The following is a 25,365-nucleotide window of genomic DNA, read 5'->3' as shown; positions in this document are numbered from 1 at the left end:
AATTTATTTGAATTAAATGTATCTATTCAATTACTATTTTCTATTTTCTAACAAAAAATGCAACTAAATAATAACCTAACACTGTTGAAAGTAAATTAGGTGTATTAGAAGAGGGATTTGATTACATATTCTTTTAATTTAATTCTTGTGCGATTTTTTTATTTTTAGATATAGTGAAAAAATTCATAAAACAAAGTTTTCAATTATAAATATTGAGCTAAATTATAAGTGTAATTTAATTAATTATTATTCTAAATGACGTAACTTTTGTTTTGAAAAAATTGTGGGTAAAAGAATTTCTTACTTGTTTTAATATAAAATATAATTACAATTAAGAATCACACGTTCGAAAAGTATTTTTTTAAATATATTTATTCCATACTTGTTAGTTAATTGTTTTCCATTTATTATACTTCCTTCATTAAATAAGATTGGAGTTTTTTTCATTCAAATCTTTTGATTTAAGGGTTGATTTATATTTTAATAACTCGGCATTTCAACATAAAATTCTCCTTCTGAGTCTTAAGTATTTCTAAGTTATATTTATTTGTCCTCTTTGTTTTATGACACACATTTACATTCCGATGAGCTTGTTTCTTTGTTTTGCATATCTTCTGTCTAATTAGCTTCATCATGGTCATAAGAAACGAGCCCCTCTACATTACTCAAATCTATTGCAAATGTACCAATATATAGAATTACTAAAAGAGTAAGAATCCACTCTACAGCATTACCAAGCCAATCGGGAGCATTTTTACCAATTTATGCATATAGGTATAGTCCGACAAATATTAAAATAATAGCTTGAAGTATTATTTTAATTACAAAACTGTAGAATGGAATGAATCTGGGATTAGCTTTGTAAATTTTGACATAATTTTCAGTACATACACCAATAACGAAAACTATGGTGATAAAGAAACCAGTTGCACCAATAATATGAGGAATCCAGTCCATATCTCCACCATCACTAATCGATGCTGTAGAAAGGCATAATAAGAAACCAGCTGAAACACCACCCTTGCCTATAAAATTAAGTCCACTTGGAGTGACATTAGCTTTTTCAGCTTGAAGCTAGAACCACCATGAAACAATTAACATCACAATAGCTATTAGTATTGCACCCACCATTAGAAAAGCACGGAAAATAATGTATTCAGGGTACTTGATGGCAGCATGGGTAATATCTGTGTTAGGGAAAGGATTAACATGACCTAATTTGACAGCAATAGTGTAAGAAGCTAATATTCCAAATGCAGAAACTAGCATTGCTATCACAGGCAATACCCAAAAAGGGAATGTTCCAAGCTATCTTTTCATTATTTTTTGTTTAAATTTTTTACTTTTTATATTTTTATTTGAAAATATTTATTAAGGTCCGATGAAGTAATTTATATTCTTTAATTACAATAATAAGTATGGGATTTATTCCTAACCTAAATTTACAACGTTGGCATGAAGCAGAAATCTCTATTCTAATATCCTAAAAATAAATCAGATTCATCAAACAATTCAGATTAATTAAGAAAAGTTTCCTCAAAAATGTAATCAACAATAATCAAATCTCTTTTTTTAATTAAAATTAGAAAATCCACACAATTATTCTTTTGTATAAAGGTAAATATTTCCCTTGAAACCAAATATTATTAATATTTTTAAAAATTGAAAGAAAAAGATTGATTATCCATCCATCCATCACTCAATGAATTTAAATTAAAATGAAACTTTTAAAGACAAAAGCATAATATCAGATGAGAAAATGGAATTTTAATTGAAAACTTGAAATAAATAAGTGCTACATAAAATTATTAAAATAAAAAGAAAAGATTTTAATTATATAGAGGTTACTAGAAATTAAAAGCTTTAAATCATTAAAGACTTTATTCGAAACTCATTTTTTAAGTAATCAATTTAATAAATTTATAAATTGAAAATTATTTTATTTAAATTTGGTTTTAATTAAAATTCATTATTACTAAAAATTTTTAATAAAAAAAAGATTTTAGAGATTTCAATAAAAAATGTTAATTTTTTAAAAATTGCATATCTAATTTATTTTTATATGCTTAAATTATGAAATACAATAAAAAAAAGAAAAAAAATTTATCTATTTTGGTTTTTAAATTCTTATTTCTATAGTTAAATAAAAAAAAATTTCTAGAAAATAAATATGATGACCATAATGAAAAGAGAATATTAATTTTAAAACTAAGCATATTTATTTGTGTTCTTATTTTCTAATAGAAAATAATTCTAGTTACTAAAACAAATATTTGATATATTCATTATATATTTATATATTATATATTGGTCTTAGAAGATAGTATATTTTTTTTTATTACAAATGCTTATAAAGAACTGTTATAATATTCAAAATATGTAAAGCAAATCCATTTTCAGCCATAGAATAATTCGAGAATATTAGTTACTACTTTTCATATTGAAATCTTAAATGCATAGCTTTTTTAATCACAAAAATTATTATTAGTTTAGTCTAATTAGTGATAGTATTCCTAATTCAAATATATACAATTGGCTATTTTTATTATTAATATTATTATTATTATTAAATAGCCAAAATAATATCTATTATTCTCACTATTAATGAAATATATTTCCATTATTTTGCTAATTACTTTAGCTATGAATTCTATGGTTAACGCTACTCGCAATGATGAGTTACCTTTATACTTAGCAATAGTTGCTGAAGAAAAGTAGGCTCATGATTAAGTCTTTTAATTTATTGACCAATCCTTCTATTAGCTCTTAAGTGCATTCCCTGATGATGCTGATATCATAAATAATGATTTTAACAAATTAAAAGGAGAAATTTAATCACCATGGTAATATCCTGATTCATGGCATACTACTGTCCTCTATATTGGAGGTGATGTTGCTTAAACTTAAACTCCTTACTACTAACAGTTTTAACCTGGTAAAGAAGTTTTGCTTGAATCTTTTACCTTCGTTTATGTTCCCGAAAGAATTATTTGCGGACCTGTATTCCCTAAGGATGTATTAATTGCAAATAATTGTCCTCATGTCACTATGATGATGGGTCAGTGGTCTGCAGTTGCTTCAAATTATGTATTGGAAGCTTTATTTACTAAGGATGGTCCTCTTTAATCTGAATATTAAAACAAATTCTTCGCTTCTGCTGAAGGAACTTTGATTTAGAAATTCTAAAACTTAGCAATCAATAATGAAGTTGTTGACGTTTATATAATTAAGGTTACTGGTGACAAGCCTCATTTTAAATCAATTGGTGATGAGGAAAAAGTGTATGCCTAGGCTTAACAAATGTGAAAACGATCTATTGAAATAAACTTTGGCTTATTTTGTTCCATGAATAAAAAAACTAAATTCTTTTATTAAGTTAGTAAAAATGAAAGAAATATTAATTTTAGTCTATTTTAATGAGAAAATTTATAAATTTATAAATTAATTTATATTAAATCAAATCAATTAAAAAAAAACATATTATTAAGTATTTCTTCATTTTAAAATAAAGCCTACATTTTAATTTTAAAATATTTCAATTAATAAGAAATAGTATTTTTGTTTTTTTAGCTACTTCAAGAGAGTTTTTAAGTGATAAATAACCATTAATTATTTTATTTAACTTATTTTAAATTTTGAAGACATTTTAAAATCTTTCATAAAACAATTTATGAAATAATAAGTGTAATAGCATAAAAATTATATTTTATTTCAGCACATTTAATCAATTTTATTTTAAATTCCTTTTTTGCCAATACTTTTTCTAATAAATAATTTGCAAATGTAATATTAATATTTAATAATGTCTTGAGTTTTAATGTTAAATATAATTTTTTTGTAAGATTTAAGGAAAAAAGGTTGTATTTTATAAAATACTTTATTTTGATAAAATTAAAAAATAAGTTCGTTAATTGCTTTTAAAATATATTTATTTCAGTAAATTATCCTAATTATTTATTTATTGAATTAAGAATTAATTTATTATTTAAAAAAATTAAAATAAAAGATTTTTATTGAAATTATCTTTTTTAATTTCATCTTTAAAAATTAAATCAATTAATTAATTGAATTTATTTCAAATATTTTATTTTGATAAAATTTAATGAATTTATATTGTTAAATTAATTATAAATTTATAGCATTTATTAATTATTTTTTATATTTTATAAAACTAGAAATAAATGGCTTAAAAGGATTAAAAGTTTTTTAATAACTAAAAATTTTCCATAAAATTATTTGTTTTTATTTATGATTCAAATAACATTTTACTTGCAAGGTACAAATAAAAATTTAAGATATTGATTGACACTATTTTAAATATGAACAAGTAAATTTGATAGATTATTTATTAAATAGCTTAAAAAATAAATTATATTCATTCAAAGATCTTTTTTAGAATTATTTTTCTGATTGCTTTTCTTAAAAGTGATGTTCAAAGTTTTTAAATTTTTGTTATCTTTTTAGTTAGCAAACTTCATAGGAATGGCCTTTCCAATTTAATGGAGCTTCATTTAATCATCGTAATGCTAGCTAAAAATATTTTCACTGATACCTGTGTCTAAAACAAAGTAACTGTCATTCTTTTCACTCATATCGATTACCTATCTGTAATTTGCAGAATACCAACTATCCCATTTATCAGGTAAATGGTTGACACCACCAACATTAATGGTTCTTCTATTACCTTCACCTATATATTCTCTTTCAAAGAAATACTTGAGAGGAGTTTAAGAAAAGGGCTTATGGTCGAATCTATGACGATGGACTAATCCCCATTGCCACTTATTGATGTCTTCTCCATACTTTTCAGTTAAATGTTAGAATGCTTAATCGAAAGCTAAAACTAAATTTTAAATGCAATCTCCTTCTGGGTTAATATCTTTTATAATACAATATGACTTTTTGTATTCTTTTGTTTTATCCCTAACTAATTAGCTCATTTTTTTAGTTTCAAACATAAAGAAATGATCAAACATGTAACTCATGTTAAGGATGATTCTTAAGTCTTCGCTGTATATAAAAAAATAGTTTGAGCTCGAAATTCATCTTGATTATTTTTGTATATTTAATTAAATGATTTATTACTTATCAGAAACTTCATGTAAGTAAGTTCTAAAGAAATAATGTTCCCAAGAAATATAAATTGTTGCTCCGATGCTTTCTTTAGTCATTTTAAAGTCCCATTTATACAAATTTTCGAGTAAGTCTCTGTATTTACTGAATTTTTCTTGTGAAAGATATTTTTCACCACGTAAGAGGAAGATTTGGAGTACAGGAGTTACTACAAAAGAAGCATATACATCATAAACATCTTTTTACATCAGCAAGAAATCCTAAGGAGTGAATTTTTTACCTTCCTTAATACCTTACTTAAGAAGATCAGTAATTCTACGAGCTCTTGGAATAGAGTTTTGAGCTCTATTGACATTGTGAATTAAATTGTCAGAAGCTATCTTGTTATTGGCTGTTACAATAAATCCCTTGGAAGGATCTACAATTCTTGGTTAATGCTCTTTTGAGTAATATCTATTTTAAATAATTTATTTTTAAGCTAAGTTTTATTGAATAATTTAAAAGTTACCCTAACCAGTCATTCTTAGGATTAGTACCATCTTAGAAATGGTTGCTTCCTGGTATAGGCTTTTTAGGTAATCTTCCTTAAGCATAATAGCCTATATGATTATCTGTAGTAGCATAAATCAAATTAAGACTAGGGGAAGTAATAGTGTAGAAAGAATCTTCAATTTATTAAATTGATCCTGCATGATGTAAATCATAAAGACCTTCCATGCAAGTATCGTTTTCGATAAGAGCAGTCCAACTTAAAGAAACAGGGTAGTCCATATATTGATAGTTTTTGACATCCATTAAATGGAAGAGACCTTTAATGATTGGACCGTGATGGGTTTCTTAGAGAGTAAAGTTGAATGTCTATCCTAATCTAACCTAATTAATTTTAATAAAATAATTTAGAAGATTTCTATAATAATTTGTTTATTCACCTTAATTGATTCGGGACTTTCCTTCAAAGGATGCCATTCGTTATTGTAAAAGTAGGTATTGTTTTATATTTTTTCAATATAGTAATCAGAATTATCAATGATATCATTAGTGATTCCCCAAGAAGCATATTCAGTTCTACCAATCATCATAAAAGGGATACCTGGAAGAGTAGCACCCATAGCACGGTGAGTCTTACCATTGGTTTTCCATACTAATTCAGACTGATACCAAATGGAGGGTATCATGGTTTCCAAGTGAGGGTCATTAGCAAGAAGAGGTTTACCAGAAGCAGTGTGATTTCCATGAACAACCCAAGAGTTGCTACCTTTGATGCCCTTAGCAACACCTTCAAGCATATTTACTATGTCATCTTAAATAACTCTTTTTAAATATTCCTTGCTGAATTCAACATTGCTATCTTTAGGGATAGCATGTTCGGTACGATTTTCAAATATTCCTGATTTCATTAAGTCTTCATCACTCATGATGTGTGTCATTTCAAAATTGAATTCTTCCCTAGAGCCCATTAATTTTAATGCTAATTCTTCACCATACTTCTCTAAAAGTAATTATCTATATATTTTTTGTTTGATAATAAAAAATGTAAGTCCTTTTCTAAAAAAACAAACTTGTAATTATTTCAGACAGACTATTTAATTAATTCAAAAAATTTGGTATTTTATTCTGTGCATGCTGTAAATTTGATTATATAAATTACTCAAAGTAATACACGATTTTACTATAAAATGCTTATTAGGCTTGTCACATCAATTTTACAAAAAAATTTAATTAAGAAAGTGTAATTATACAAATTGAATGCTTTTTGATCAAGCACGAAACGTACTAACTAACATTAAATAAAATTTTTATGCATCATAAAGATATCTTTATAAAAAATAATGAGTATATCTCGTTATTGGCTTTAATTTAATTATAAATTAATCTGCTGTAAGTAGAAAGAATAACAAACAATTAATTTAAGATTTTACCTAAAAGGCTCGTATACCATATCTAGAGTCAAAAAGAAGGACATTAAGTTAATGAGAGAATAGGAGTGATGAGGAAGATAGGGCTCGAAGTCATCAAACATAATCTAGAATTCTAAAGGTAAAGCTGGTAGGCTATTTACATAATCGTTTATACCGTCAGCATATGCTTAAAGAATTTTTTTAATATGAGGAGATGCATTTTGATATTTCTTCTAGGCGCTTCTGTCTAGCTTAAGTTCTCTAAAAAGGATATCGGAACGGAGAGTCTCTTCACCAGCAATTTCAGAGATTCTACCTTGAGAGCATCTACGTTTGAATTAAATTGACCAAAGTCTATCTTAAGCGTGAGCATATCCTAAGCCATATGCAACATCTGCATAAGTTTCAGATTATATGGAAGGGATACCGTACTCATCTCTCTTAATAGTAATATTATTATAACCATTTCTAGTGATTTCAATAGTACCTATTTTAAATTAATGTTTGTTCAATATAATGTGTCTATCATAAAAAAATATTAAATTTTGTAGATGTAGAAACAATTAGATCAGTTGATTATTGTTGTTGATGATGATGAATGAAAGTATAAAATAGTATATTTCAAAGATTAAATAAAAATGATATAAATAGGTATTTTGATACCTTGATATCTAGGTATCTATAGATAGACTAGAAGCAGTGACAACACTATGGTAGCTACTATGCCTAACTTGCACAAATTTCTACAAAACATCCTATATTTATTTTATAAATTTACAATGTTTCTTTCTTTTTTTTGTTATTATTAAAAATTATAATTTAATTAATTATAGGTTTAGGGAAGATCAAATCTTTTTGATGCTTTTAAACGGTATCTGCTTAATAATTGATTTGTTGCCTATTTTTCTGATTGATAATTAATATTTGAAAGAAGTTTCGGGGGGCAGTTAAAAATGAAATTGAGATGTTATAAAAATGATGTAAAAAAGATTAAAAAAAATACTATCATAAAGGAATGAATGATTCAATTGAAATTAAATTACATCATTTATATTAGTTTACATTTTCTAGTTATAATTGCTTTTAAATATCTTTTAAACATGCATAAATTTCTTAAGAAATGTAATGAGAGAGAGTATTGAAAATATTTAGTATATTTCAAGTGTCTTTAAACCAAAATCCTATTTGTATTTGATTTGAATTAGAGCCACATATAAAGGTGTAAATAATATTTTTAATTTTAACTTATGTAGTGCAAACTACAAAGATTTATTTACACTTTAATTATTATTAATGTTTTTTATAATATTTTTAATCAGCCTTTTTGTTTCTCAAATTATTATTAAGAATGAAAAAAAAACTTCCCCATATTAAATTTCTCTTTACTTTTTTATTAGCAAAAATAAATATGACAATTTCTGACTATTAAATTTTACTTTGTTTAATTTTGAAAATCCTTACTATATAAATTTACACACTTTTGAGTGTTTAAAAAAAGCTTAATATCTATTGAAGGATGTAAGCATCATTCTTTCCAGTAGTATTCATAGTTAATTTAAATAATCATTGAATTACATCATCTTATTTATGCATATTTCATAATATTATTAATTTATTTAAATACTAATTTATATTTTCGAGCCTACTAAGAAACTTTTCAAAATTTTTCCAGTAGTTATCCTATCAATGGTATCCAGGAAAGCAAAAGTAATTTTGAATGCAACAAAATCAGTATTTTCACATATTATGAGTATAATAAAATTGAATACTTAAACTGATAGTAAAAATGATTTTAATTTGTTTCTTTCCTTAATACTTTATTGTGAATGAAATAGAATATAAAAATATGAATAAATTTAAATTTGTTTATTTTCTTTTGAGAAGACAGACATAACATTAATTTTTTCTCTCTACTTGCAACTCCTCAAAAATAATCATTAAATTTGATGTAAGCAATTGTATTTATATCGTTGAAGTTTGTAATTAATATTATTAATGAACAGAATAATATTATTAATTTTTTTGGAATATAGATACGATGATCTAATATTTTGTTTGTTTTTAGATATTTAAAAATCAAAAATAAAAAAAATACAATTAAAAATAAATTAATAGAATAGATGGAAGGATCGCTTCGAAAATATGAAATTAAAAAACAATATAAATGCTTGTGAAATATAAAAGCTACTCACACAAAATACATACACATAACTTAAGAATTTATTATAAAATCTAACTAAAATAAAATTAAAATTTATTATTATTTATTAAACATATTTGGTTTTCAAAATATGCTACATTCTTTTTTAAGGAGCTCTTAATATGAATTTACCTGGAAAAACCTTATTATTTAATTTAATTTAGTTTTTGTTTATTACATTATTATTGAATGAAAATTAAATTTTACCCAAATTTAAATTTTAAGTTTGGGATAGGCTTTTCCTTTTGAAGAATCTTGCAAAATTGTTATCTCTTTTATTCACTTAATGAGCCATACCTATTATAATAAAAATATAACCAATTAAAAATGTGTCTTATTTCATTTAAAATTACCCAAACTCTAATTCTAGATTAACAAGTCTTATTAATTTTTTTAACATTTATCCTAATCTTTGCAAATTGTTTTCACTAAATTTTTCATTTTCTCTGATTTTTAAATTAAAGTTATTAAAATTTATAAAAATGAAGGATATTTATTTATATATTTACGTGAACAACAGAACAAGAGTTTCAATTTCAGTGCAATTTTCCAGAGCTATTATTAAATTGGTGAAAGTCTACTCAGTGAATACTTTGTTATTCCTTCATTTCAAAAAGTTAATTAATATGCATATAGGTATATATATTAACTTAAATAGGAATTTTTACTTAAAGTTTATTTCTAAGTGCTTAATACTTTTATTTAATTCTAGCAGACTTGAAAATTAGCACATAGAGTCGTCATTTAAATTAATATTATCTCTTAATTAATAATTTGTTAGGTTTAATTTTTTTGAAAATGAATGTTTTACTTGAAATCTAATTCAATATAATTAAAGTAGTTTCCTAAAGGAACAATCATTTAAACTAACTCTTTGAACTCCGAGGACTTCATTTATACTCCCCTAAAAGATAAACAAATAAATTAATGATATTTATGACAAGACTTTCAATTCCGCATTTTTTAACTTTTTTTCAATCTTAAATGGTGTTAATTTTTAAAAATAATCAATTACTTATACAAGCCTTTATCATTAATATACAACTTTCTTTTTTTCACATTATGAAGCACTTATAATTCCCAAAACTCTTGCTTTATTTCTTCAACAATATGGTTAAATTACTAATTATATTCTTCTTTAATTGTGGTTAAGGTGTTTTGTGAGTCTAATTATTATGCAGGATTGCTTTATTATGAAATTGATTATTTTCGTTCTATTTCGTCTTGATCTACCTTTATTTCTTCGCTTTCTATGTCAAAATTTTCACTAATTGAAACACTTTCTTTATGCTAGTTTATATTTGAAATACTTTATCATTTTTATTTGATAAAAAAATAATATTCACTTTTTAGCTCATTAAAATGCTTAGCTTTTTATATATTTTTGTGTTTTTTAGGAATTTAAAATATACTTATTCTTATTCGTATAAGATATTTAGAGAAAAAACAAAAATTTTTGTATTTAAAATATTGATGTTGAAAAAAAAAAAATGTGTAAGGTAAATTTCTGCTCTATTCGCTCAAAAAAAAAATATTTAAAAATATTTATGTTTGATATATTTTCAACTATTTTAATTTTTTATTTTACACAAAAAATTACCAACCTGTAATTAGAAATTTAATAAACAAAAAAATTAGAAATGTTTGTTAAATGAGCTAGTTTAGTGAAAATACAAGAAAATATAAAAAAATTAATAAAAAAAAATTAGAAATGTTAAATGAATTTGATTAGTAAAAATAAGAGAAAATATAAAAAACTAACTAAAAACCCATAAAAATAAATTTATTTAACTAAAAAAAAGAAGAAATAATTATACTTATAAAATTCTTATTTAACTTATTTAACTGATTAATTAAAAATTTTAAAAATCCTTATTTTATCTATGTTCTACTCATAATTTCATTAAGTGAGTTTTATATTTTTTAAATCTCTCTGCTTTTTTTTTTGTTTTTATAATAATTAAAAAGAAATTTAACAAAAACTTAATAATTAAAAAAGTAGAAGTTTAGTAAAAACAATTTACTAGAGCAAAAATGAATATTTCTTTTTTTAGTACACTCTCTTCAAAATTATTTTTAGGAATCGCTATTTTATGGATAAATATTAAGTTTCTTAAAGCTGCAAACTATCCTCAATTAGTCTTTTCTCCTTCTTCCTTGTAGCAGTATGACCTTCGTAGCTAAGGTGGTTATTCAGCTAAGCTTGCCTATGCTTAAAATGCTAGTCTAGTTTTTGCAGCAACAGGATCATTGGGAGTATCAGTTTTAGATTCAAAAACATATCAGATAAGTAAATATAATTTTAGCATTAAATTTATGTTTTAAAATAGTTTTATTAATTTTATATCTCTATTTTAATGTAGTTAGCTAAATTAACTTGAATAATCAAACCATAACTGGTTTAGATGTTACTTCAGATGGTGAATATGTAATGATGGGATATTAAAATAAATTTTCAGTCTTCAAGTATTCAAATAAAAATCTTACTCTTTTATCATAAGCCTCATTCTAATCAGGAGTAATCATGGATGTAAGTTTAGACCAAACTGAAACTATAGCTTTTGGATATGGTATGCCAGGTTAAATCTGTGCTTACAATATTTTGAATAAAAATAATATTGTCTTTTTAACTAAATTTAACACTGCTTCTAATAGAGTAAGATAACTTTACGCGACTTTAGATAACAAATATCTCCTTCTTGCAGATAGCACAAGCGGTAATTTTTAGTCAATAATTTAGTTAATTTCTTTGTCATTAATAATTTTTCAAATAAAAAAAACACTTATAAAAATTAAATAGGGTTAAATGTTATTCAAGTTACGAATTCATAAGGAAATTACTAATTAAAAAGCATTGCAGTTGGCACACCTGCGTGGGATGTGATGGATGTTAAATTTACTAATGATTATCAGTAAGAAATATATTTTAATTTATTTTTTTAATTTGGAATTTAGATTATTTATTTTCATTATTGAAGCCACTTTATTATTTAACTTATAAAGAATTAATTAATTAAAAATAAATAAATAAATAAATAATTTAAAAAATTTAATTATTCAATAATTTATCTTATTAAGGTTCTTCTATTTTAATTACTTTTTTGGCTTTAATTTATATAGGATTGCTTATGTAGCAGATTTCTTTTATGGCCTGTTTTATATTAATCTTGGTTTCGTTTTCAATTCAGATCCCAGTGCCTATCCTTTATGTAAGATTCTCAAAGCTTATAATTATCAAAATTCTCATTTTAATTTAATAAGAGCTAGGCAATTAGTTTATATCTTATTGGCCTTTTTAGGTAGAGTCTGTAAACTCATTGGCTATTACTTCAAATAATAATTATCTACTTGTTGGTTAAAGAGGTCTTGGCATTAAAATAATTGATATCTCTGACAAGAATAATCCAGCTTACTATTCTGATATACCTGCTGTGGGTCATGCATTTACCATTTTGCTAGTCAACAATGAACAAAATATTTTTTTTGCAAACTCAATTAGCATTATAGTTTATGGCTAGTCAGTCCTAAACTTAAATGATTAATATCCTAACCTTTATAATGGATTTCAATCATTTATGTATTCACCATCGTAATTTTAGAAAAACAATTTCTTTAATTTTAGTTTGAATAAAATGATTATAATTTTTCTAAAACATCCAACAAGCAAATTAATTTACAAAAATGAAACTATCTTTTATTAATTTATTTTACCTATTTTATAAATATATTTATAATTTGAACAGTAAAACACTTTACTACTGGAAGTGCATAATTGGTAAAAATGATACATATTTTTATGGAGTTTTTGATGACGGAGGAGTTTATATTATGACTTATGGCGATGACCCTTACAATATGTAAATTTTAGCATACATAATGTATAATCCAACAGACCAGACTGATTTTATGTGGATCAATGAAGATGAAACCTTGATGATATTGGGAATATCAACAAATTAATATACATTAGAAGGTAAATGAGTTATTTATTTATTTATGAATTAATTAATTAATTAATTTATTATAAATGTTTATCTCTAAATTTTCAAAAAAATAAGTTTTTGATATCACTGATAAGACAAAACCAAAACTAATTACTTAAATAACTAAAACGGAATCTAATGACACAGATGGTTGTGTATTTACTAAAGATATGACACGTTTTATTTGTGCTAATGGTGGAGATGGTATCTTTATAACAGATACAACAGATATAAAAAACTTAAAAATAATATTCACATGGCCTCTTGAAAGTTTTATGACAGGAACCGTGAAAGATGTAGTTATAAAAGGTATTTTTGAATTTAAAAATAGAAAAATAGGCTATATACTTATTTTAAAATTTTAAAGATAATAAATACATATTAGGAGCTATAAGAAATTATGGAATGTGTGTCCTAGAATTAACAGATCCAAATACACTTGTTCTTAGAGGTTATTTACAAACAAATGGTGGTGAAGGAATTGCTTTATCAAACGATTTAAACTACGTCTATCTCAAAGATGGTATTAATGGAGTAACAATAGTTGACATTTAGAATCTACCAAATATTCATATTGTAGGCTAGGTTCAATTAGAAGGCTGGGAGGAAGGTATTGTTAGATTACAAAACGATAATTATTTAGTTGCATTAACTACAGATGCAGGCTATGCGGCTTTAATAGATTCTTCAAATAAAAGCACACCTTATGTTATAAGTAAATATAATCCAAATAAAGAGATTGCATACAATGGATGCACAGACAGCTAGGAAAACTATATAATGATTCTTACAAATGCTGGATTTAGAGTGTTGCCAATTAAAACAAATTTGTATATACACACAGAAATAGACTTAGTTACAGGACAAAATTCTGGCTAGACAGTTTTAACTCCTCTCCCAAAATCTCAAAGTCTTTTAGTAAGTGCTTAATTTAAAACTTTATGAGAATTAAATTTCATTTAAAAATAAAGATAGGATAAACTATTCAGTTTACGTTCTTGATTCTTTATCCAGAAAAGAATATCAAAATAAATTAGATTCTTTACGTGGATAATTACGAGATAAAACAAATTCCCTACTGGATGACATATTCAAGCAGTTCATAAATTCTAACAATGTCTATAGTAAAAGAGGCTCTAGGCTCTGGTAACATTTAGAAAAGCTTAAATACTGTAATAATACAAACACTCAAGTAAATTTCATCAACTGATTTCATCTACAACCAAACTAATGCTACTACAACAGCAGATCAGAGTATGATAATATATAAATATCTTAGATAAATTTAATATATTGATAATAATGGATATATAACAACTTTATTTGATCCTGAAAGTGATTTTTAATTCATTATTAGTGGATTGACTGTAACAGATAAATTGTAATAGCAAATCAAATTAACACTCGCCCGTAGCTTTTATCAGAATCCTGTAGTATTTTACATAGAGTCTTCTCTTAAAATAAATTTTTAAAGCTCATCTGATTACATCACCTCTCAATCAAGTACCATAACTATTTACTTTTTAATTGACTCTGCTTAAGGAAAATTTGTTTCCTTATCATATGGTGGTGTCATTACTTCAACAACAGAGAAACTTGAATAAATTAAGCTAGAAGGTTCTATTGAGAATATTAATAGAGCTCTTTAATTTGGAATATTTATATCAAGAATAGATTTAAATAATGATATAAATGTTTAGGTCACTCTTTAAGATGGAACCAATTATGATTATTAGAAAACATTAAATTCAAAGGATATATCTTTTATCCATACGATGGAGACCGTATAGATAGGTAAAATAATTAATAATTACTTCACAACCTCAATATAACCATAAAAATAATTAAAAAATACCTTACTTTAAACACTAAAAAATAATTAATAAACTTTAAACAGTTTGTTAGACTTATTATAATTAATAACCAAAATTTTTTTCAAAAGATCCTTCCTCTTTGTAGGCCTGTTTTTGCAAAAAAAAAATGAGGACCAAGGATTCAAGGATTTCTATAAAAAATTTATTGGCAAATTTATTTTTCATAAAAAAAAATATCTATTTTATCACTGATTACCAGTTATTTATTAGCAGATAAACTGATATATATTCACACCTTTTCAAATTTAAATTGAAAATTGAAAACCAAAATTTTATTCAGAAAATATAATTATCCAAAATATTTTGCAAAAATTTGATTAAGAATTAGTTAAAATTAATCTTATATAATTAGATTCCAAAAGCTCAAAAATAAAAGATTTTATAGATTAAATATTTAACATCTTTTTTTGATAATTTTACAAAACTTTTGAAAAAAAATTAAATTCTTATATTTTATAAAACTCATCGTTTTTATCATAAAATTTTCCCCTCTAATTCCACCATTGATATGAATTATGTATAAAACACATTAATATGATAGCTGAGATAGTAAATAGTGAGCTAATTAGATATGAACTTATTTATTTATCAATAAAAATTAAATAAATGTTTTTTAATTTTTAAGATTTATATATTTATAAATAATTTTATTTATTATTTGATAGGTGAAACTTTATAATCCTAAATTAATAATTGGTTTCCCGGAAGTATATTAGACATAGCTACTGCATTGAATTTTTAGTTTTCATCATCTAGCTTTTAGTGTGCATCCACAGTTACATTGTAATATTCTGCTTTCTTATAGAAAGGAGGTTCTTATATTCCACTACCTAGTGATTTTTGGTTGTAGTTTGATAAAAATACAATCAAATTTTATGGTTCCGCAACTACTTCACAATATGGATAGACATTTTACTTAAGAGTGAATGCTACTGATGGATATACCTATACATACTAAGATTTTTATATAATCATGAATGGTCTTCCTTTCGTATACGTTTTTAATCTTTTGGTTTAAGTTTTCGGTCCAGTAATAGCTATTCTTGGAGTTTTTTAATATAAATATCAAATCTTTAATGTGATTTTAAAAAAGTAAACAACTTACTCCCCAGAAATAGCTTTAGTTAATAAATATTTTATAAAAACGTTTACTGTTGTTGGAAACGATCTTCTAAAGGCTAGATTAATATTTTAGATATTCAGAGAAAACGCAAATAGATTATCAAATAATAATCAAATTCCTTCCAGAAACGATTAAAATGAAAAAAAGTTTTTTAAGATAGAAAGTTAAGAATCCATAAAATTTGAAGAGTAAGATATCACAAAATCATAAGCAATAAACAATCTAAGAAAAGTTAAAAGATAAAAACTTTTAAGAAATCCTAAAATTGATGTTACACCATATACTTCAATCATTCATACTAAGAATAGGATGATTATTCCTCATATGGTAAAATAAAAACATTTATTTTATATGTTTAATTTAATAAATTCAACTAATTTTATTATTTACTTTAATTGATTTTTTTCAAAGTATTAAAGACTATACATGAATGATGATGGCTCTATAAGGTATGGAAAAATATTCAGAGAATGCGTTTCTATGGATATAAAATATAAAATTGAAAATAAGCAGTATTCTGTAAAAGATGAAATTAAAGAATACAAAGATAGAGATAGTAGATTTTATATTTGCTTTAAAGCAATTGTATCCAGATATTTCCTTACTATAGATGAAAAAACAAATGCAGCCTACCGATATATGAAAGACTATGCTATAGAAACATTTTCCTATACAAAAAATGATTGGTATAAAGCATACGTTTAAGTTATTCATGAGAAGAGGTAAAATAAAAACATGCAGCTTCTTCCATTCCCAAAAGTAGTTTTGAAGGATGAGATGATAAAAGAGGTATTAAAAATGTATGGATTATAACATTTTAATTATTCATTTTATAAATAAATAAATAGGTGTTTTTTGATTTGGGCATTATAACAGATAAGGCTTAAAATCTAGGCTATGTTAGAAATTTTAGAATAAATATACATCTAATTAAAAATATGTTGATAGCTGATTGCTACGGATTAGTTGATTATGATCCATTTTTCTTATATCCATGTGTTGGCGAGTCTATTCATCTTTAATTTCATGAAATCCACTCTGTAGAAGCCTTCTAGTAAGATTTTATAAAATTTTAATTACACTCTTCAAATATATAATTAAAAATATGTTTTCACTATAAAATTAATTTAATTTCATGAAGTAATTTAAAATTTTATACAAAAGACTTATTAAGGAATCTTATATCATGTGGATAAGAAAATTGTTGGGAATTTAATATGTCAAGCTATGCCTGTAAAAAAATAAAAGTTTACCAAGCTGGATGAATTTCGAAATGAGAAATGGAGTCATTATACTTGAAGGAATACCGGCCAATCACGATATTGATGACCTTTTAATACGTGTCTATAATGAAAATGAATATATTGTGCAACAATTTTAGCTTAAAATAGCTGATGAAGTTGATCCAGAAGAAATCAAAGATTAATAAATAAATTAAAAAGATCTTTATGAAATCAATTCTTTAGATGATTCTCTTTTTAAGTCAAAAGCAATCGATTAAACTGATTATAAGGAAGATAGAAAAGAAAATATGATTTATAGTTAATTTAAAATTACTAACAAATAAACTTCTTAACGTTTTCTTGAAAACTAAAAGTAATAATCTAGCGAAATAATTGTAAATTAAATAATGATTTATATAATTAATTAATTTTTTCAATAATCTTTTTTAATAATTAGACTAAATCTTAAAGAGAAAAATCAGAATAGGTAAGTATGACTAATATAGTTGACTTTAACTCTTACCGCCCTGATGACTAAGCATCTACTAGGCGTGATTAACTTATGCAGAATAAAAACGAAAATACAACAAATTTGGATGAGACTAATGTCTAAAAGCTCGCAGACGAAAGCATTTCAAAGTATAAACCTGAGAAATTGGACCACGATATAACCTAAGATCAATTAAATATTAATGATTAATCAGCCTTAGAAATCAATAACAATATGAGCAACATACATTAAAAGAAGCATTCACAATATGAAGAATGATATTTGCTTAATTGAATAATTTATGTTTTTTTTATTTACTTTTTTTATTAAATGAATAATAAATATTTTATTTTTGCTAAAATTAATTAAGAGCTTTCTTATTTATTTTTGGAAAAGTGATTTTTTTTTAATATTTTTTTTCTTTTTGTAAATTTTAATATTATTTCTGTTTAGAATAAATTTATTTTTTATAAGACTATCTCTAAAGAAATAAAAATTAATTAATTTCAATATTTTTTCAGAACGATGTATTTATTTATTTTAAAAATTAATGCATCGACAAGGATTTTTTTAATTTTTTAAATTAATTATTCATTAAGTAAATAAAATTAATTTATTTATCAAGAAATTTATTATTGCCAAATATCTTCTTATAAATATTAACTAATTAGATTATTTAACCTTTTTATCTCAATTAAAAAAACTAAATTTTTTATCTATTAAACTAAAATAACTATTTGTGTGATTTTTTTAATTTTAAATTTTATTAACTTCTATTTTATTTATATATATATATATCTTGTGCTTAGTATGTAATTTTTGCTTTCTGAAATAATTTTATCAATAATTTATTTTAAGACATTAAATAACCTTTAAACAACTTCAATAATTTTTATTTAATATTTTTTATTTAGAAAAATTAACAAATAAAAAGGTCCTACTGGGATTCGAACCCAGGTCAAGGGATTTAGAGTCCCCAGTACTAACCGCTATACTATAGAACCGGTGATTAATATTATCATGAGCAAAAATATAATGATAATTTTAATTATTAAATAAAAATTAGAGGGAAATTTGAAATTTGAAAAAATAAGAAAAAGAGAAATCTTAAATAAATAAATAAATAATTTAATTAATAAATTGATAAATAAATATTAAAGAGATAAAAAATCTTAATATTTTGAAATAAAAATAAGTCCGCTAATCGTTTCGTTGCTTGGTCGAATGTTTAAAAAGACACCAAATTCATAGTAGCTCTATTGTCTTCTTCATTTTAAAAGTTTTTAAATTTAGTTAACTCTCCAACATGCAGCTAACTAACCACTCCCTTAAAGTTTTTTATTATTCATCTTTGCTGATATTAGTCTTAAGATTGATGATTTTTGTAATGACAGTTAAATGAATTACCTTTAAACTCGATCCTTTTAGGAATTCACTTTGAATGTACTAGGTTTTTCTAGATACATCCTGCATTTCAAAATATCAAATTCAGCTTATGACTAAAGTAGAAGATGAGATGAAGAAGCAGAGGCAATCGATTATTACTTACAAAGTGATAAAGCTATTATGAATTTAATCGAAGTAGGACATCCTATCATGAAACTGAATGAGGATTTTATTTTTATTTAGAAGAAATCCCATCTTGTAGAGCCCAAATACATCTAAGATCACATTAGTAGTGCAAGTTTTTAACCTTAATTCTGCTACAATATAGTAGCTCACTTCAAGCACACTAACAATGATTTTTATGTAATCCTCTACAAAAAAGGTGGGTCGGGTAAAGAGAGATCCCGCGCTTTATAAAGAGATTCTAAAACTAAGAGAGAGAGAGAAGAGATTCAAACAAGTTTTTAAAAATAATAATTTTAAATTTTAATGAATTTTAATAATTTTAAATAATTTTAAAACGCGAGATGTGTGATGTGAAAATAATTTTAATTAAGAATATGAAAACTAAGCAAAAAAGTACTAAAAAATAAAAGCAAAATTAGAAGCAAAATAAAAAATAAAGAAGCAATAAAAAAAAAGCAATAAAACAAACAAACTAATGAAATAAGAAGAAATAAATAGAAATAATATAAACAGAGATAAAATAAAATAATAAATAAATAAAATATAATAAATAAGAATATATCAATAGATAGATATACTAACTCAAAATTTATTACGCTAAATTTATTTTTGTTTATTTCATTTGTTATTTTTCTGTTTCCCGCTCGTTCTATTCTTTTTTTAATTTTGGGTGTGTTTTTTAGAATTGCTTGCTAGCTATCTAGCTGACCACTGTCTTTTATGATTTACTTGCTTTTTTCAATATAAGAAGTATTTAGGATTGAAACATCTTTTTTGTATAAAAATAAAAATTCTATTGATTATATAAATCATTCATTTTGATAATCTAATTTGATCTTTAAATTTTTTAAAAAAATAAACATTTATTTTTAAAAAGTTTTAATTTAAATTCAAATTTATTTAATGAATCTGAGGAATAAATGCTAATCGTACATACATATTAAGTATTTTTTCACAAGCTATATAGATTTGCTTTAAAAATAACTTTATGATTTAAATAAACAATTATCTTTAAATTTAAACTTATTTTAAAAATATATCTAAGTAAGTAAGTTTTATTTCATTTACCTTCTTGCAGATAATTATACTTAAAAAAATTTATCATTTTATAAACTTTTAAAAATAAATGAATAAATTTATTAATTTTTAAGTATAATTGCTTTAAAGTTATTATTGGTGAATATTATAAATTTTAGATTATTTATTTTTATCATCAATAATATCAAAGAAATTTCTATAAATCTAATTAGAACAAATAATTAAATGTCAGATAAGAGTATAACTGTTGAACCTTCTGTATTTGTTCAGCGAAAGCTTGGAAGTTTTGATAAGCTCTGTGAAGAATACGACATTCTAAATAAGAAGCTTGGTGAAGGATTTTTTGGAAGCGTTGAAGTAGTTTAGCTAAAGGGTACAAAATAGAATAGAGCAATGAAAAAAGTTGATAAGCATATGCTGGATAGTAAAATGTAAAGGGAAGAATTTATATAAGAAATAGACATTTTAAAAACATTGGATCACCCAAATATCTTGAAAATCTATGAATTTTATGAAGATAATAGATATTTGTATATAATCACTGAGTTATGTAATGGTAGAGAATTATTTGATGTAATTGTTGAAGATGATACCTGTTTTACTGAATAGTAAACTATGAAAATTATGCAGTAATCTCTCTCTGCTCTATAGTATGCGCATTCTAAATGCTATGCACATAGAGACATCAAGCCAGAGAACATAATGATAGATATTGAGACTTAAAAAATTAAGATAATTGATTGGGGTACAAGTAAAAAAATAATGAATACATAACTAAAAAAGCAAAAATACAATTATAATATTAATTTAATTTATCTGACCTTTTTTGATTAATTATCTGAGGCAATCTTAATTAATGAATTCTTCTTTCTTTTTATTTATGAAAATCCGAATTTAAATTCATCATATTAAATTAAAGGTACTAGTTTTAATGGAGAGAAGATCAAATAATTAGTAGGAAGTGCTTATTATATTGCTCCTGAAATCCTAAAAAGAAAGGGATATGATGAAAAGGTTGATATCTGGTCATTAGGTATTGTTTTTTATTTGTTGATTACAGGAACCACTCCTTATAATGCGGAGACAACAACAGAAATTTTTGAAGAAATCAAAAAATATAAACTAAGCTTTGAAGATCCTTTATGGGAAAAATTTTCAACCGAGTGTAAAGATTTATTGTCTAAGATGTTAAATCCTTAGCCTAATAAGAGAATCAGTGCTCAGCAAGCTTTAAAGCACCCATGGTTTGAAACTTAGCCCAATTAAGTACCTTAAAATTTATTAAAGAGTAAATTATTACTATCAAAAATTAGTATATTTTATCTAATATATTAATAAAATAAGCTAAACTAAATTCGATGAAAACTTTTACTTACTAGTCTAAACTTTAAATGGCTACCATTTAATATGTTGCTAGCCACTTACTTTCTCAATAAGAAAAAGAAGAAGTATTTATTTATTCTTTTATCTTTCTATTTATTTTTTATTTTGACTTTAAAGCTCTCAGACTTATTCATTCACTTAGATACAAATAAAGATGGAAAACTTTCTAAAGAAGAGATTTTCAATGGTTATAAAAACTTATACGGAGAAGTAGAAGCCAGATAAATATCTGAAAAAATATTCAGTGAAGTCGATGTAGATAATAATGGCTCAATTGATTACAATGAATTTTTAGCATGCACTATGTAAAAAAAAAAGCTTTTGAGTCAGGGCACTTTGAAAAGGGCTTTTGATTTATTTGATATTGACGGTGATAAGTAAATAACAGCTAAAGAAATAAAATCCGTTCTTTAAGATAATGCTAATTCATTTGATACAGAAATATGGGAATAAATAATCTAAGAAGTTGATAAAGATGGTAATGGAGTGATTGATTTTAATGAATTTCAGCAAATGATGGACAGCATTGTATAAAAATAGACTTAAAATAATAAAAAGTAATCTAGTTTAACTCCATTCTAAATTATCACTCGTTCTAGATCTAAGTTAGATGTTATTTAAGAAGAAGATGACAGTAGTTCAGAATAAAATGAAGTCAAATAAGAATCTAAAGCTACTCTCAAAGAACCTCCTACTTTACAAAGTGCAAAAAAAAGTTCATCAAAAAAAGAAATAAGAAACGAGTAAAATAGCAAATAACTGGATGAATATGAGGTAAGTCCAAGAAAATAACTAAAAAAGAAATGAAATGAAATTAATTTAAATTCTATCTGTATTTTTAATTATTTGAAGAAATTTTTATTTTACATTTTGGTAGATAAAAATCGTTTTTCTAATTCAAACATTTTAATATTATTCTTAGCAAATATTGAATTATAATTAAAGTCATCAAAATTTGTAAAATTCAATGTTAGTGACTTACTGACTGACTGATGGATTATTTTGTCTAAAAATTTTATATTTTTAAACTGAAAAAAAAAATTCTTATTTGTTTAACAATAGTAAATTTTGAAATTAATTCATTTATTAATTTTCAACTTCTTATGTTTAATTGTTCTATTTTAAAATAAAAGGTGATAACTATTTTTTTTTAATTTTATATCTTTAATATGAAATTTTTTATAATTTGACGTTTTAATAAATAATATTTTGTAATTATTATTTTTGATTTAAAATGTTTTTTAATATAGATAGATATTCTACCTACAAAAAAAAAAGAGTGATTTAGTAGCTTTAAAGATTTCAATTTTTATAAATTTTTAAATTAGTTAAAATTAGATAAAATTTTTAATTTATCAATTGATTAATATGGGTTCTCTATTAATAGATATAGGTTAATGTGGAAACTAAATCGGATTATAACTAATTGACTATTTCGAAAGTACTTCACATAATTATGAAGACACTTATTTGAAGAATTCAGATTAAAATACTTTTCATTCAATTCATATTGACACAGAACCTAAGATTATAAAGCCTTTAATAGAAAATAGAAAAAAATATTATAATATCGATCCTAAAAATGTACTCTTTTTTCAACATGGAAGAGGAAATAACTGGAGCTTAGGGTATATGGATGAATAAAAACTATAAAACTAAGTAAAAAAGAATAATAAACCTTTAACATTTAATAAATTCACTGAAAGTTAGCCATATCAATTAAGCTAAAATACTGCATCATTAAACAATAATTCAGATTTGTTGCAAATAGGTCTAAAAGGAAATAACCAAGAAGTAATACTCATAATTCTTTAAGCCATGTATAATTTAAACTAAATTAATAGACTTAAAAAAGAATTATTGAAAATATATATTTTTATAAAAATTCACCTATTGTTATTTAATAGATAATTCCTTCTTAGTAAATGCTTAAGGAAAATACTTAAATTTTAGAAAATTTAATTGATATCATGAGAAAGGAAATTGAAAAAATCGATTATTGCATGGGAATACATATGATTAGTAGTTTAGGCGGAGGAACAGGAAGTGGACTTGGAAGTCGATTGATTGAAGAATTTAGAGATTTATTTTCTGATATTTAAATAATAAATACAGTTGTTTTCCCTCATAAATCAGGTGAAACAACTTTACAGCATTATAATTGTGCTTTGTCTCTTGCACACCTATAAAAATATTCAGATTGCATTATTTATTTCTAAAACGATAAAGTCAACTCCTATCTTAATCTTGCAAGAAGGTACAATTTTTTAATTTTATTTAAAAATAAATAAATAACTAAAACCTTCTTTTTAAACAAAGTTCTTCTGTTGAAAAGGCTATAGATTTAACTAACATAAACTAATATATTGCTTCTAATTTATTTAACTTACTTAAGCTGAACGATTATTCTAATTTTGATAGATTTTATTTTGATATTTTACTGGATGCAGCACCTATGGATGATTTTAAAGTAAATAAAGGTTTATTAATATTTTTGAAAATAATTTAAATTTTTTTTAATTTAGTTTGTAGAAGTATTTTCGACTCCTTACTATTTCAATAAGACATTAAGTACAGGACCTGATTGCCATTGGGAAAAAGTTATTGACAGCGTTTTGAGCTAAGTAAATATAGAAGATAACTTTATTACTTAGAATATTTCGACAAAGGAGTCAGAAGTAAATGAAATAGAGAATTTGTTAAAAGGAAATAAAGAACAAATCAAAGATGTATCGCTGTCTGTTCAGACAATTTTTAGAAGTTTTGATGTAACCAAAGTAAGCATTTTAGTTTAAATCTTTCTTTAATTAGGCTTAATTTGTTCTTTTAAAAAAATATAGTCAATCAAGGGTAATGAGTCTGCTTTAAAATCAATAGACAAAAAAATGCATTAAACATTTAACCCTGTCAAATGGAATCCTGATTGCTTTAACTATGAATTTATTGAATATAAGCTCAAAGATTCTTGTGATAATAAAATGATGCTAACAGTAGCCAATAGATCAACAATTGCAAATGTTATTTAAAATATAAATGAAACTGCTTATTCTAAATTTAAAGCAAGTGCTTATCTTCACTCATATTATTAATATGGAATGGAAAAGGCTGATTTTGAAGAAGCATTACTTACTCTCGATAATATATATGATAATTACTCTAACTTAAAATGAATATAAATATTTTATTTATTTTTTATATTTAAAAAAAATTAAAATAGTAAAAATTATAAATTAAAAAAAAATAATTATAAAAGAATACTTTTTTACAATAAATATTTTTTTAATTATTTATTTAAATGATAAAATAGTTTTTAATACTCCTTTTTACTTTTTAAATATATCTTACCAAAATTTATCAGATTAAATAAATATTACTGTTATTACTCAATAGAGATCATTTTATATATATTAATGATATTAAATATTAAATAAATCATAAGTTTAATAGAATATTAAGGAATTTAATTGATTATTTAATAGTAAAAATCTTATTAATAATTTATTATAAA

At 23.7% G+C, this 25,365-nt stretch overlaps 8 protein-coding genes across 8 annotated transcripts; 5 read left to right on the top strand and 3 right to left on the bottom strand. All coding sequences in view use genetic code 6, as the record gives it.

The window, feature by feature from the left end:
- Nucleotides 1–447: 447 nt before the first annotated feature.
- TTHERM_00266720 (Frag1/DRAM/Sfk1 family protein) lies at nucleotides 448–1,320 on the bottom strand (the record flags this gene model as incomplete). The annotated part of the gene is made up of 1 exon (XM_001015906.3): nucleotides 448–1,320. The coding sequence occupies one exon, from the start codon at nucleotides 1,318–1,320 to the stop codon at nucleotides 448–450; it is 873 nt and encodes a 290-aa protein (XP_001015906.1).
- A 1,194-nt stretch (nucleotides 1,321–2,514) lies between these two features.
- TTHERM_00266700 (hypothetical protein) lies at nucleotides 2,515–3,306 on the top strand (the record flags this gene model as incomplete). Its single annotated transcript, XM_001015904.4, has 1 exon — nucleotides 2,515–3,306. Exon 1 carries the CDS (start codon nucleotides 2,605–2,607, stop codon nucleotides 3,304–3,306), a length of 702 nt encoding a protein of 233 aa, XP_001015904.3. The 5' UTR covers nucleotides 2,515–2,604.
- A 1,073-nt stretch (nucleotides 3,307–4,379) lies between these two features.
- Nucleotides 4,380–7,980, bottom strand: TTHERM_00266690 (peptidase S45 penicillin amidase; the record flags this gene model as incomplete). Its single annotated transcript, XM_001015903.2, has 6 exons — nucleotides 4,380–5,010; nucleotides 5,086–5,526; nucleotides 5,582–5,946; nucleotides 6,003–6,576; nucleotides 6,993–7,458; nucleotides 7,635–7,980. The coding sequence occupies 6 exons, from the start codon at nucleotides 7,978–7,980 to the stop codon at nucleotides 4,380–4,382; spliced, it is 2,823 nt and encodes a 940-aa protein (XP_001015903.2).
- Nucleotides 7,981–9,255: 1,275 nt separating this feature from the next.
- TTHERM_00266680 (hypothetical protein) lies at nucleotides 9,256–10,529 on the bottom strand (the record flags this gene model as incomplete). The annotated part of the gene is made up of 8 exons (XM_001015902.3): nucleotides 9,256–9,313; nucleotides 9,379–9,468; nucleotides 9,525–9,617; nucleotides 9,681–9,773; nucleotides 9,840–9,932; nucleotides 9,983–10,075; nucleotides 10,187–10,461; nucleotides 10,518–10,529. The coding sequence occupies 8 exons, from the start codon at nucleotides 10,527–10,529 to the stop codon at nucleotides 9,256–9,258; spliced, it is 807 nt and encodes a 268-aa protein (XP_001015902.2).
- A 676-nt stretch (nucleotides 10,530–11,205) lies between these two features.
- Nucleotides 11,206–18,143, top strand: TTHERM_00266660 (kinase domain protein; the record flags this gene model as incomplete). The annotated part of the gene is made up of 14 exons (XM_001015901.3): nucleotides 11,206–11,461; nucleotides 11,535–11,888; nucleotides 11,972–12,083; nucleotides 12,292–12,380; nucleotides 12,433–12,760; nucleotides 12,915–13,144; nucleotides 13,230–13,463; nucleotides 13,522–14,072; nucleotides 14,126–14,948; nucleotides 15,694–16,478; nucleotides 16,563–16,940; nucleotides 17,000–17,205; nucleotides 17,316–17,769; nucleotides 17,832–18,143. 14 exons carry the CDS (start codon nucleotides 11,206–11,208, stop codon nucleotides 18,141–18,143), a joined length of 5,112 nt encoding a protein of 1,703 aa, XP_001015901.3.
- A 1,287-nt stretch (nucleotides 18,144–19,430) lies between these two features.
- On the top strand, nucleotides 19,431–19,790 carry TTHERM_000266659 (hypothetical protein; the record flags this gene model as incomplete). Its single annotated transcript, XM_012797603.1, has 1 exon — nucleotides 19,431–19,790. The coding sequence occupies one exon, from the start codon at nucleotides 19,431–19,433 to the stop codon at nucleotides 19,788–19,790; it is 360 nt and encodes a 119-aa protein (XP_012653057.1).
- Nucleotides 19,791–20,699: 909 nt separating this feature from the next.
- On the top strand, nucleotides 20,700–22,664 carry TTHERM_00266669 (calcium-dependent kinase; the record flags this gene model as incomplete). The annotated part of the gene is made up of 3 exons (XM_001470739.2): nucleotides 20,700–21,762; nucleotides 21,819–21,922; nucleotides 21,975–22,664. 3 exons carry the CDS (start codon nucleotides 20,700–20,702, stop codon nucleotides 22,662–22,664), a joined length of 1,857 nt encoding a protein of 618 aa, XP_001470789.2.
- Nucleotides 22,665–23,225: 561 nt separating this feature from the next.
- Nucleotides 23,226–25,027, top strand: TTHERM_00266668 (tubulin/FtsZ family, GTPase domain protein; the record flags this gene model as incomplete). Its single annotated transcript, XM_001470738.2, has 5 exons — nucleotides 23,226–23,651; nucleotides 23,765–24,114; nucleotides 24,177–24,327; nucleotides 24,383–24,634; nucleotides 24,698–25,027. The coding sequence occupies 5 exons, from the start codon at nucleotides 23,226–23,228 to the stop codon at nucleotides 25,025–25,027; spliced, it is 1,509 nt and encodes a 502-aa protein (XP_001470788.2).
- Between the last annotated feature and the right edge of the window lie 338 nt (nucleotides 25,028–25,365).

This window comes from Tetrahymena thermophila (assembly GCF_000189635.1).
Source record: "Tetrahymena thermophila SB210 genomic scaffold scf_8254649, whole genome shotgun sequence".
NCBI classification, from domain to species: Eukaryota; Ciliophora; class Oligohymenophorea; order Hymenostomatida; family Tetrahymenidae; genus Tetrahymena; species Tetrahymena thermophila.
Note: the sequence above shows the minus strand (reverse complement) of the source record. Positions and strands in the feature narration are given on the sequence as shown.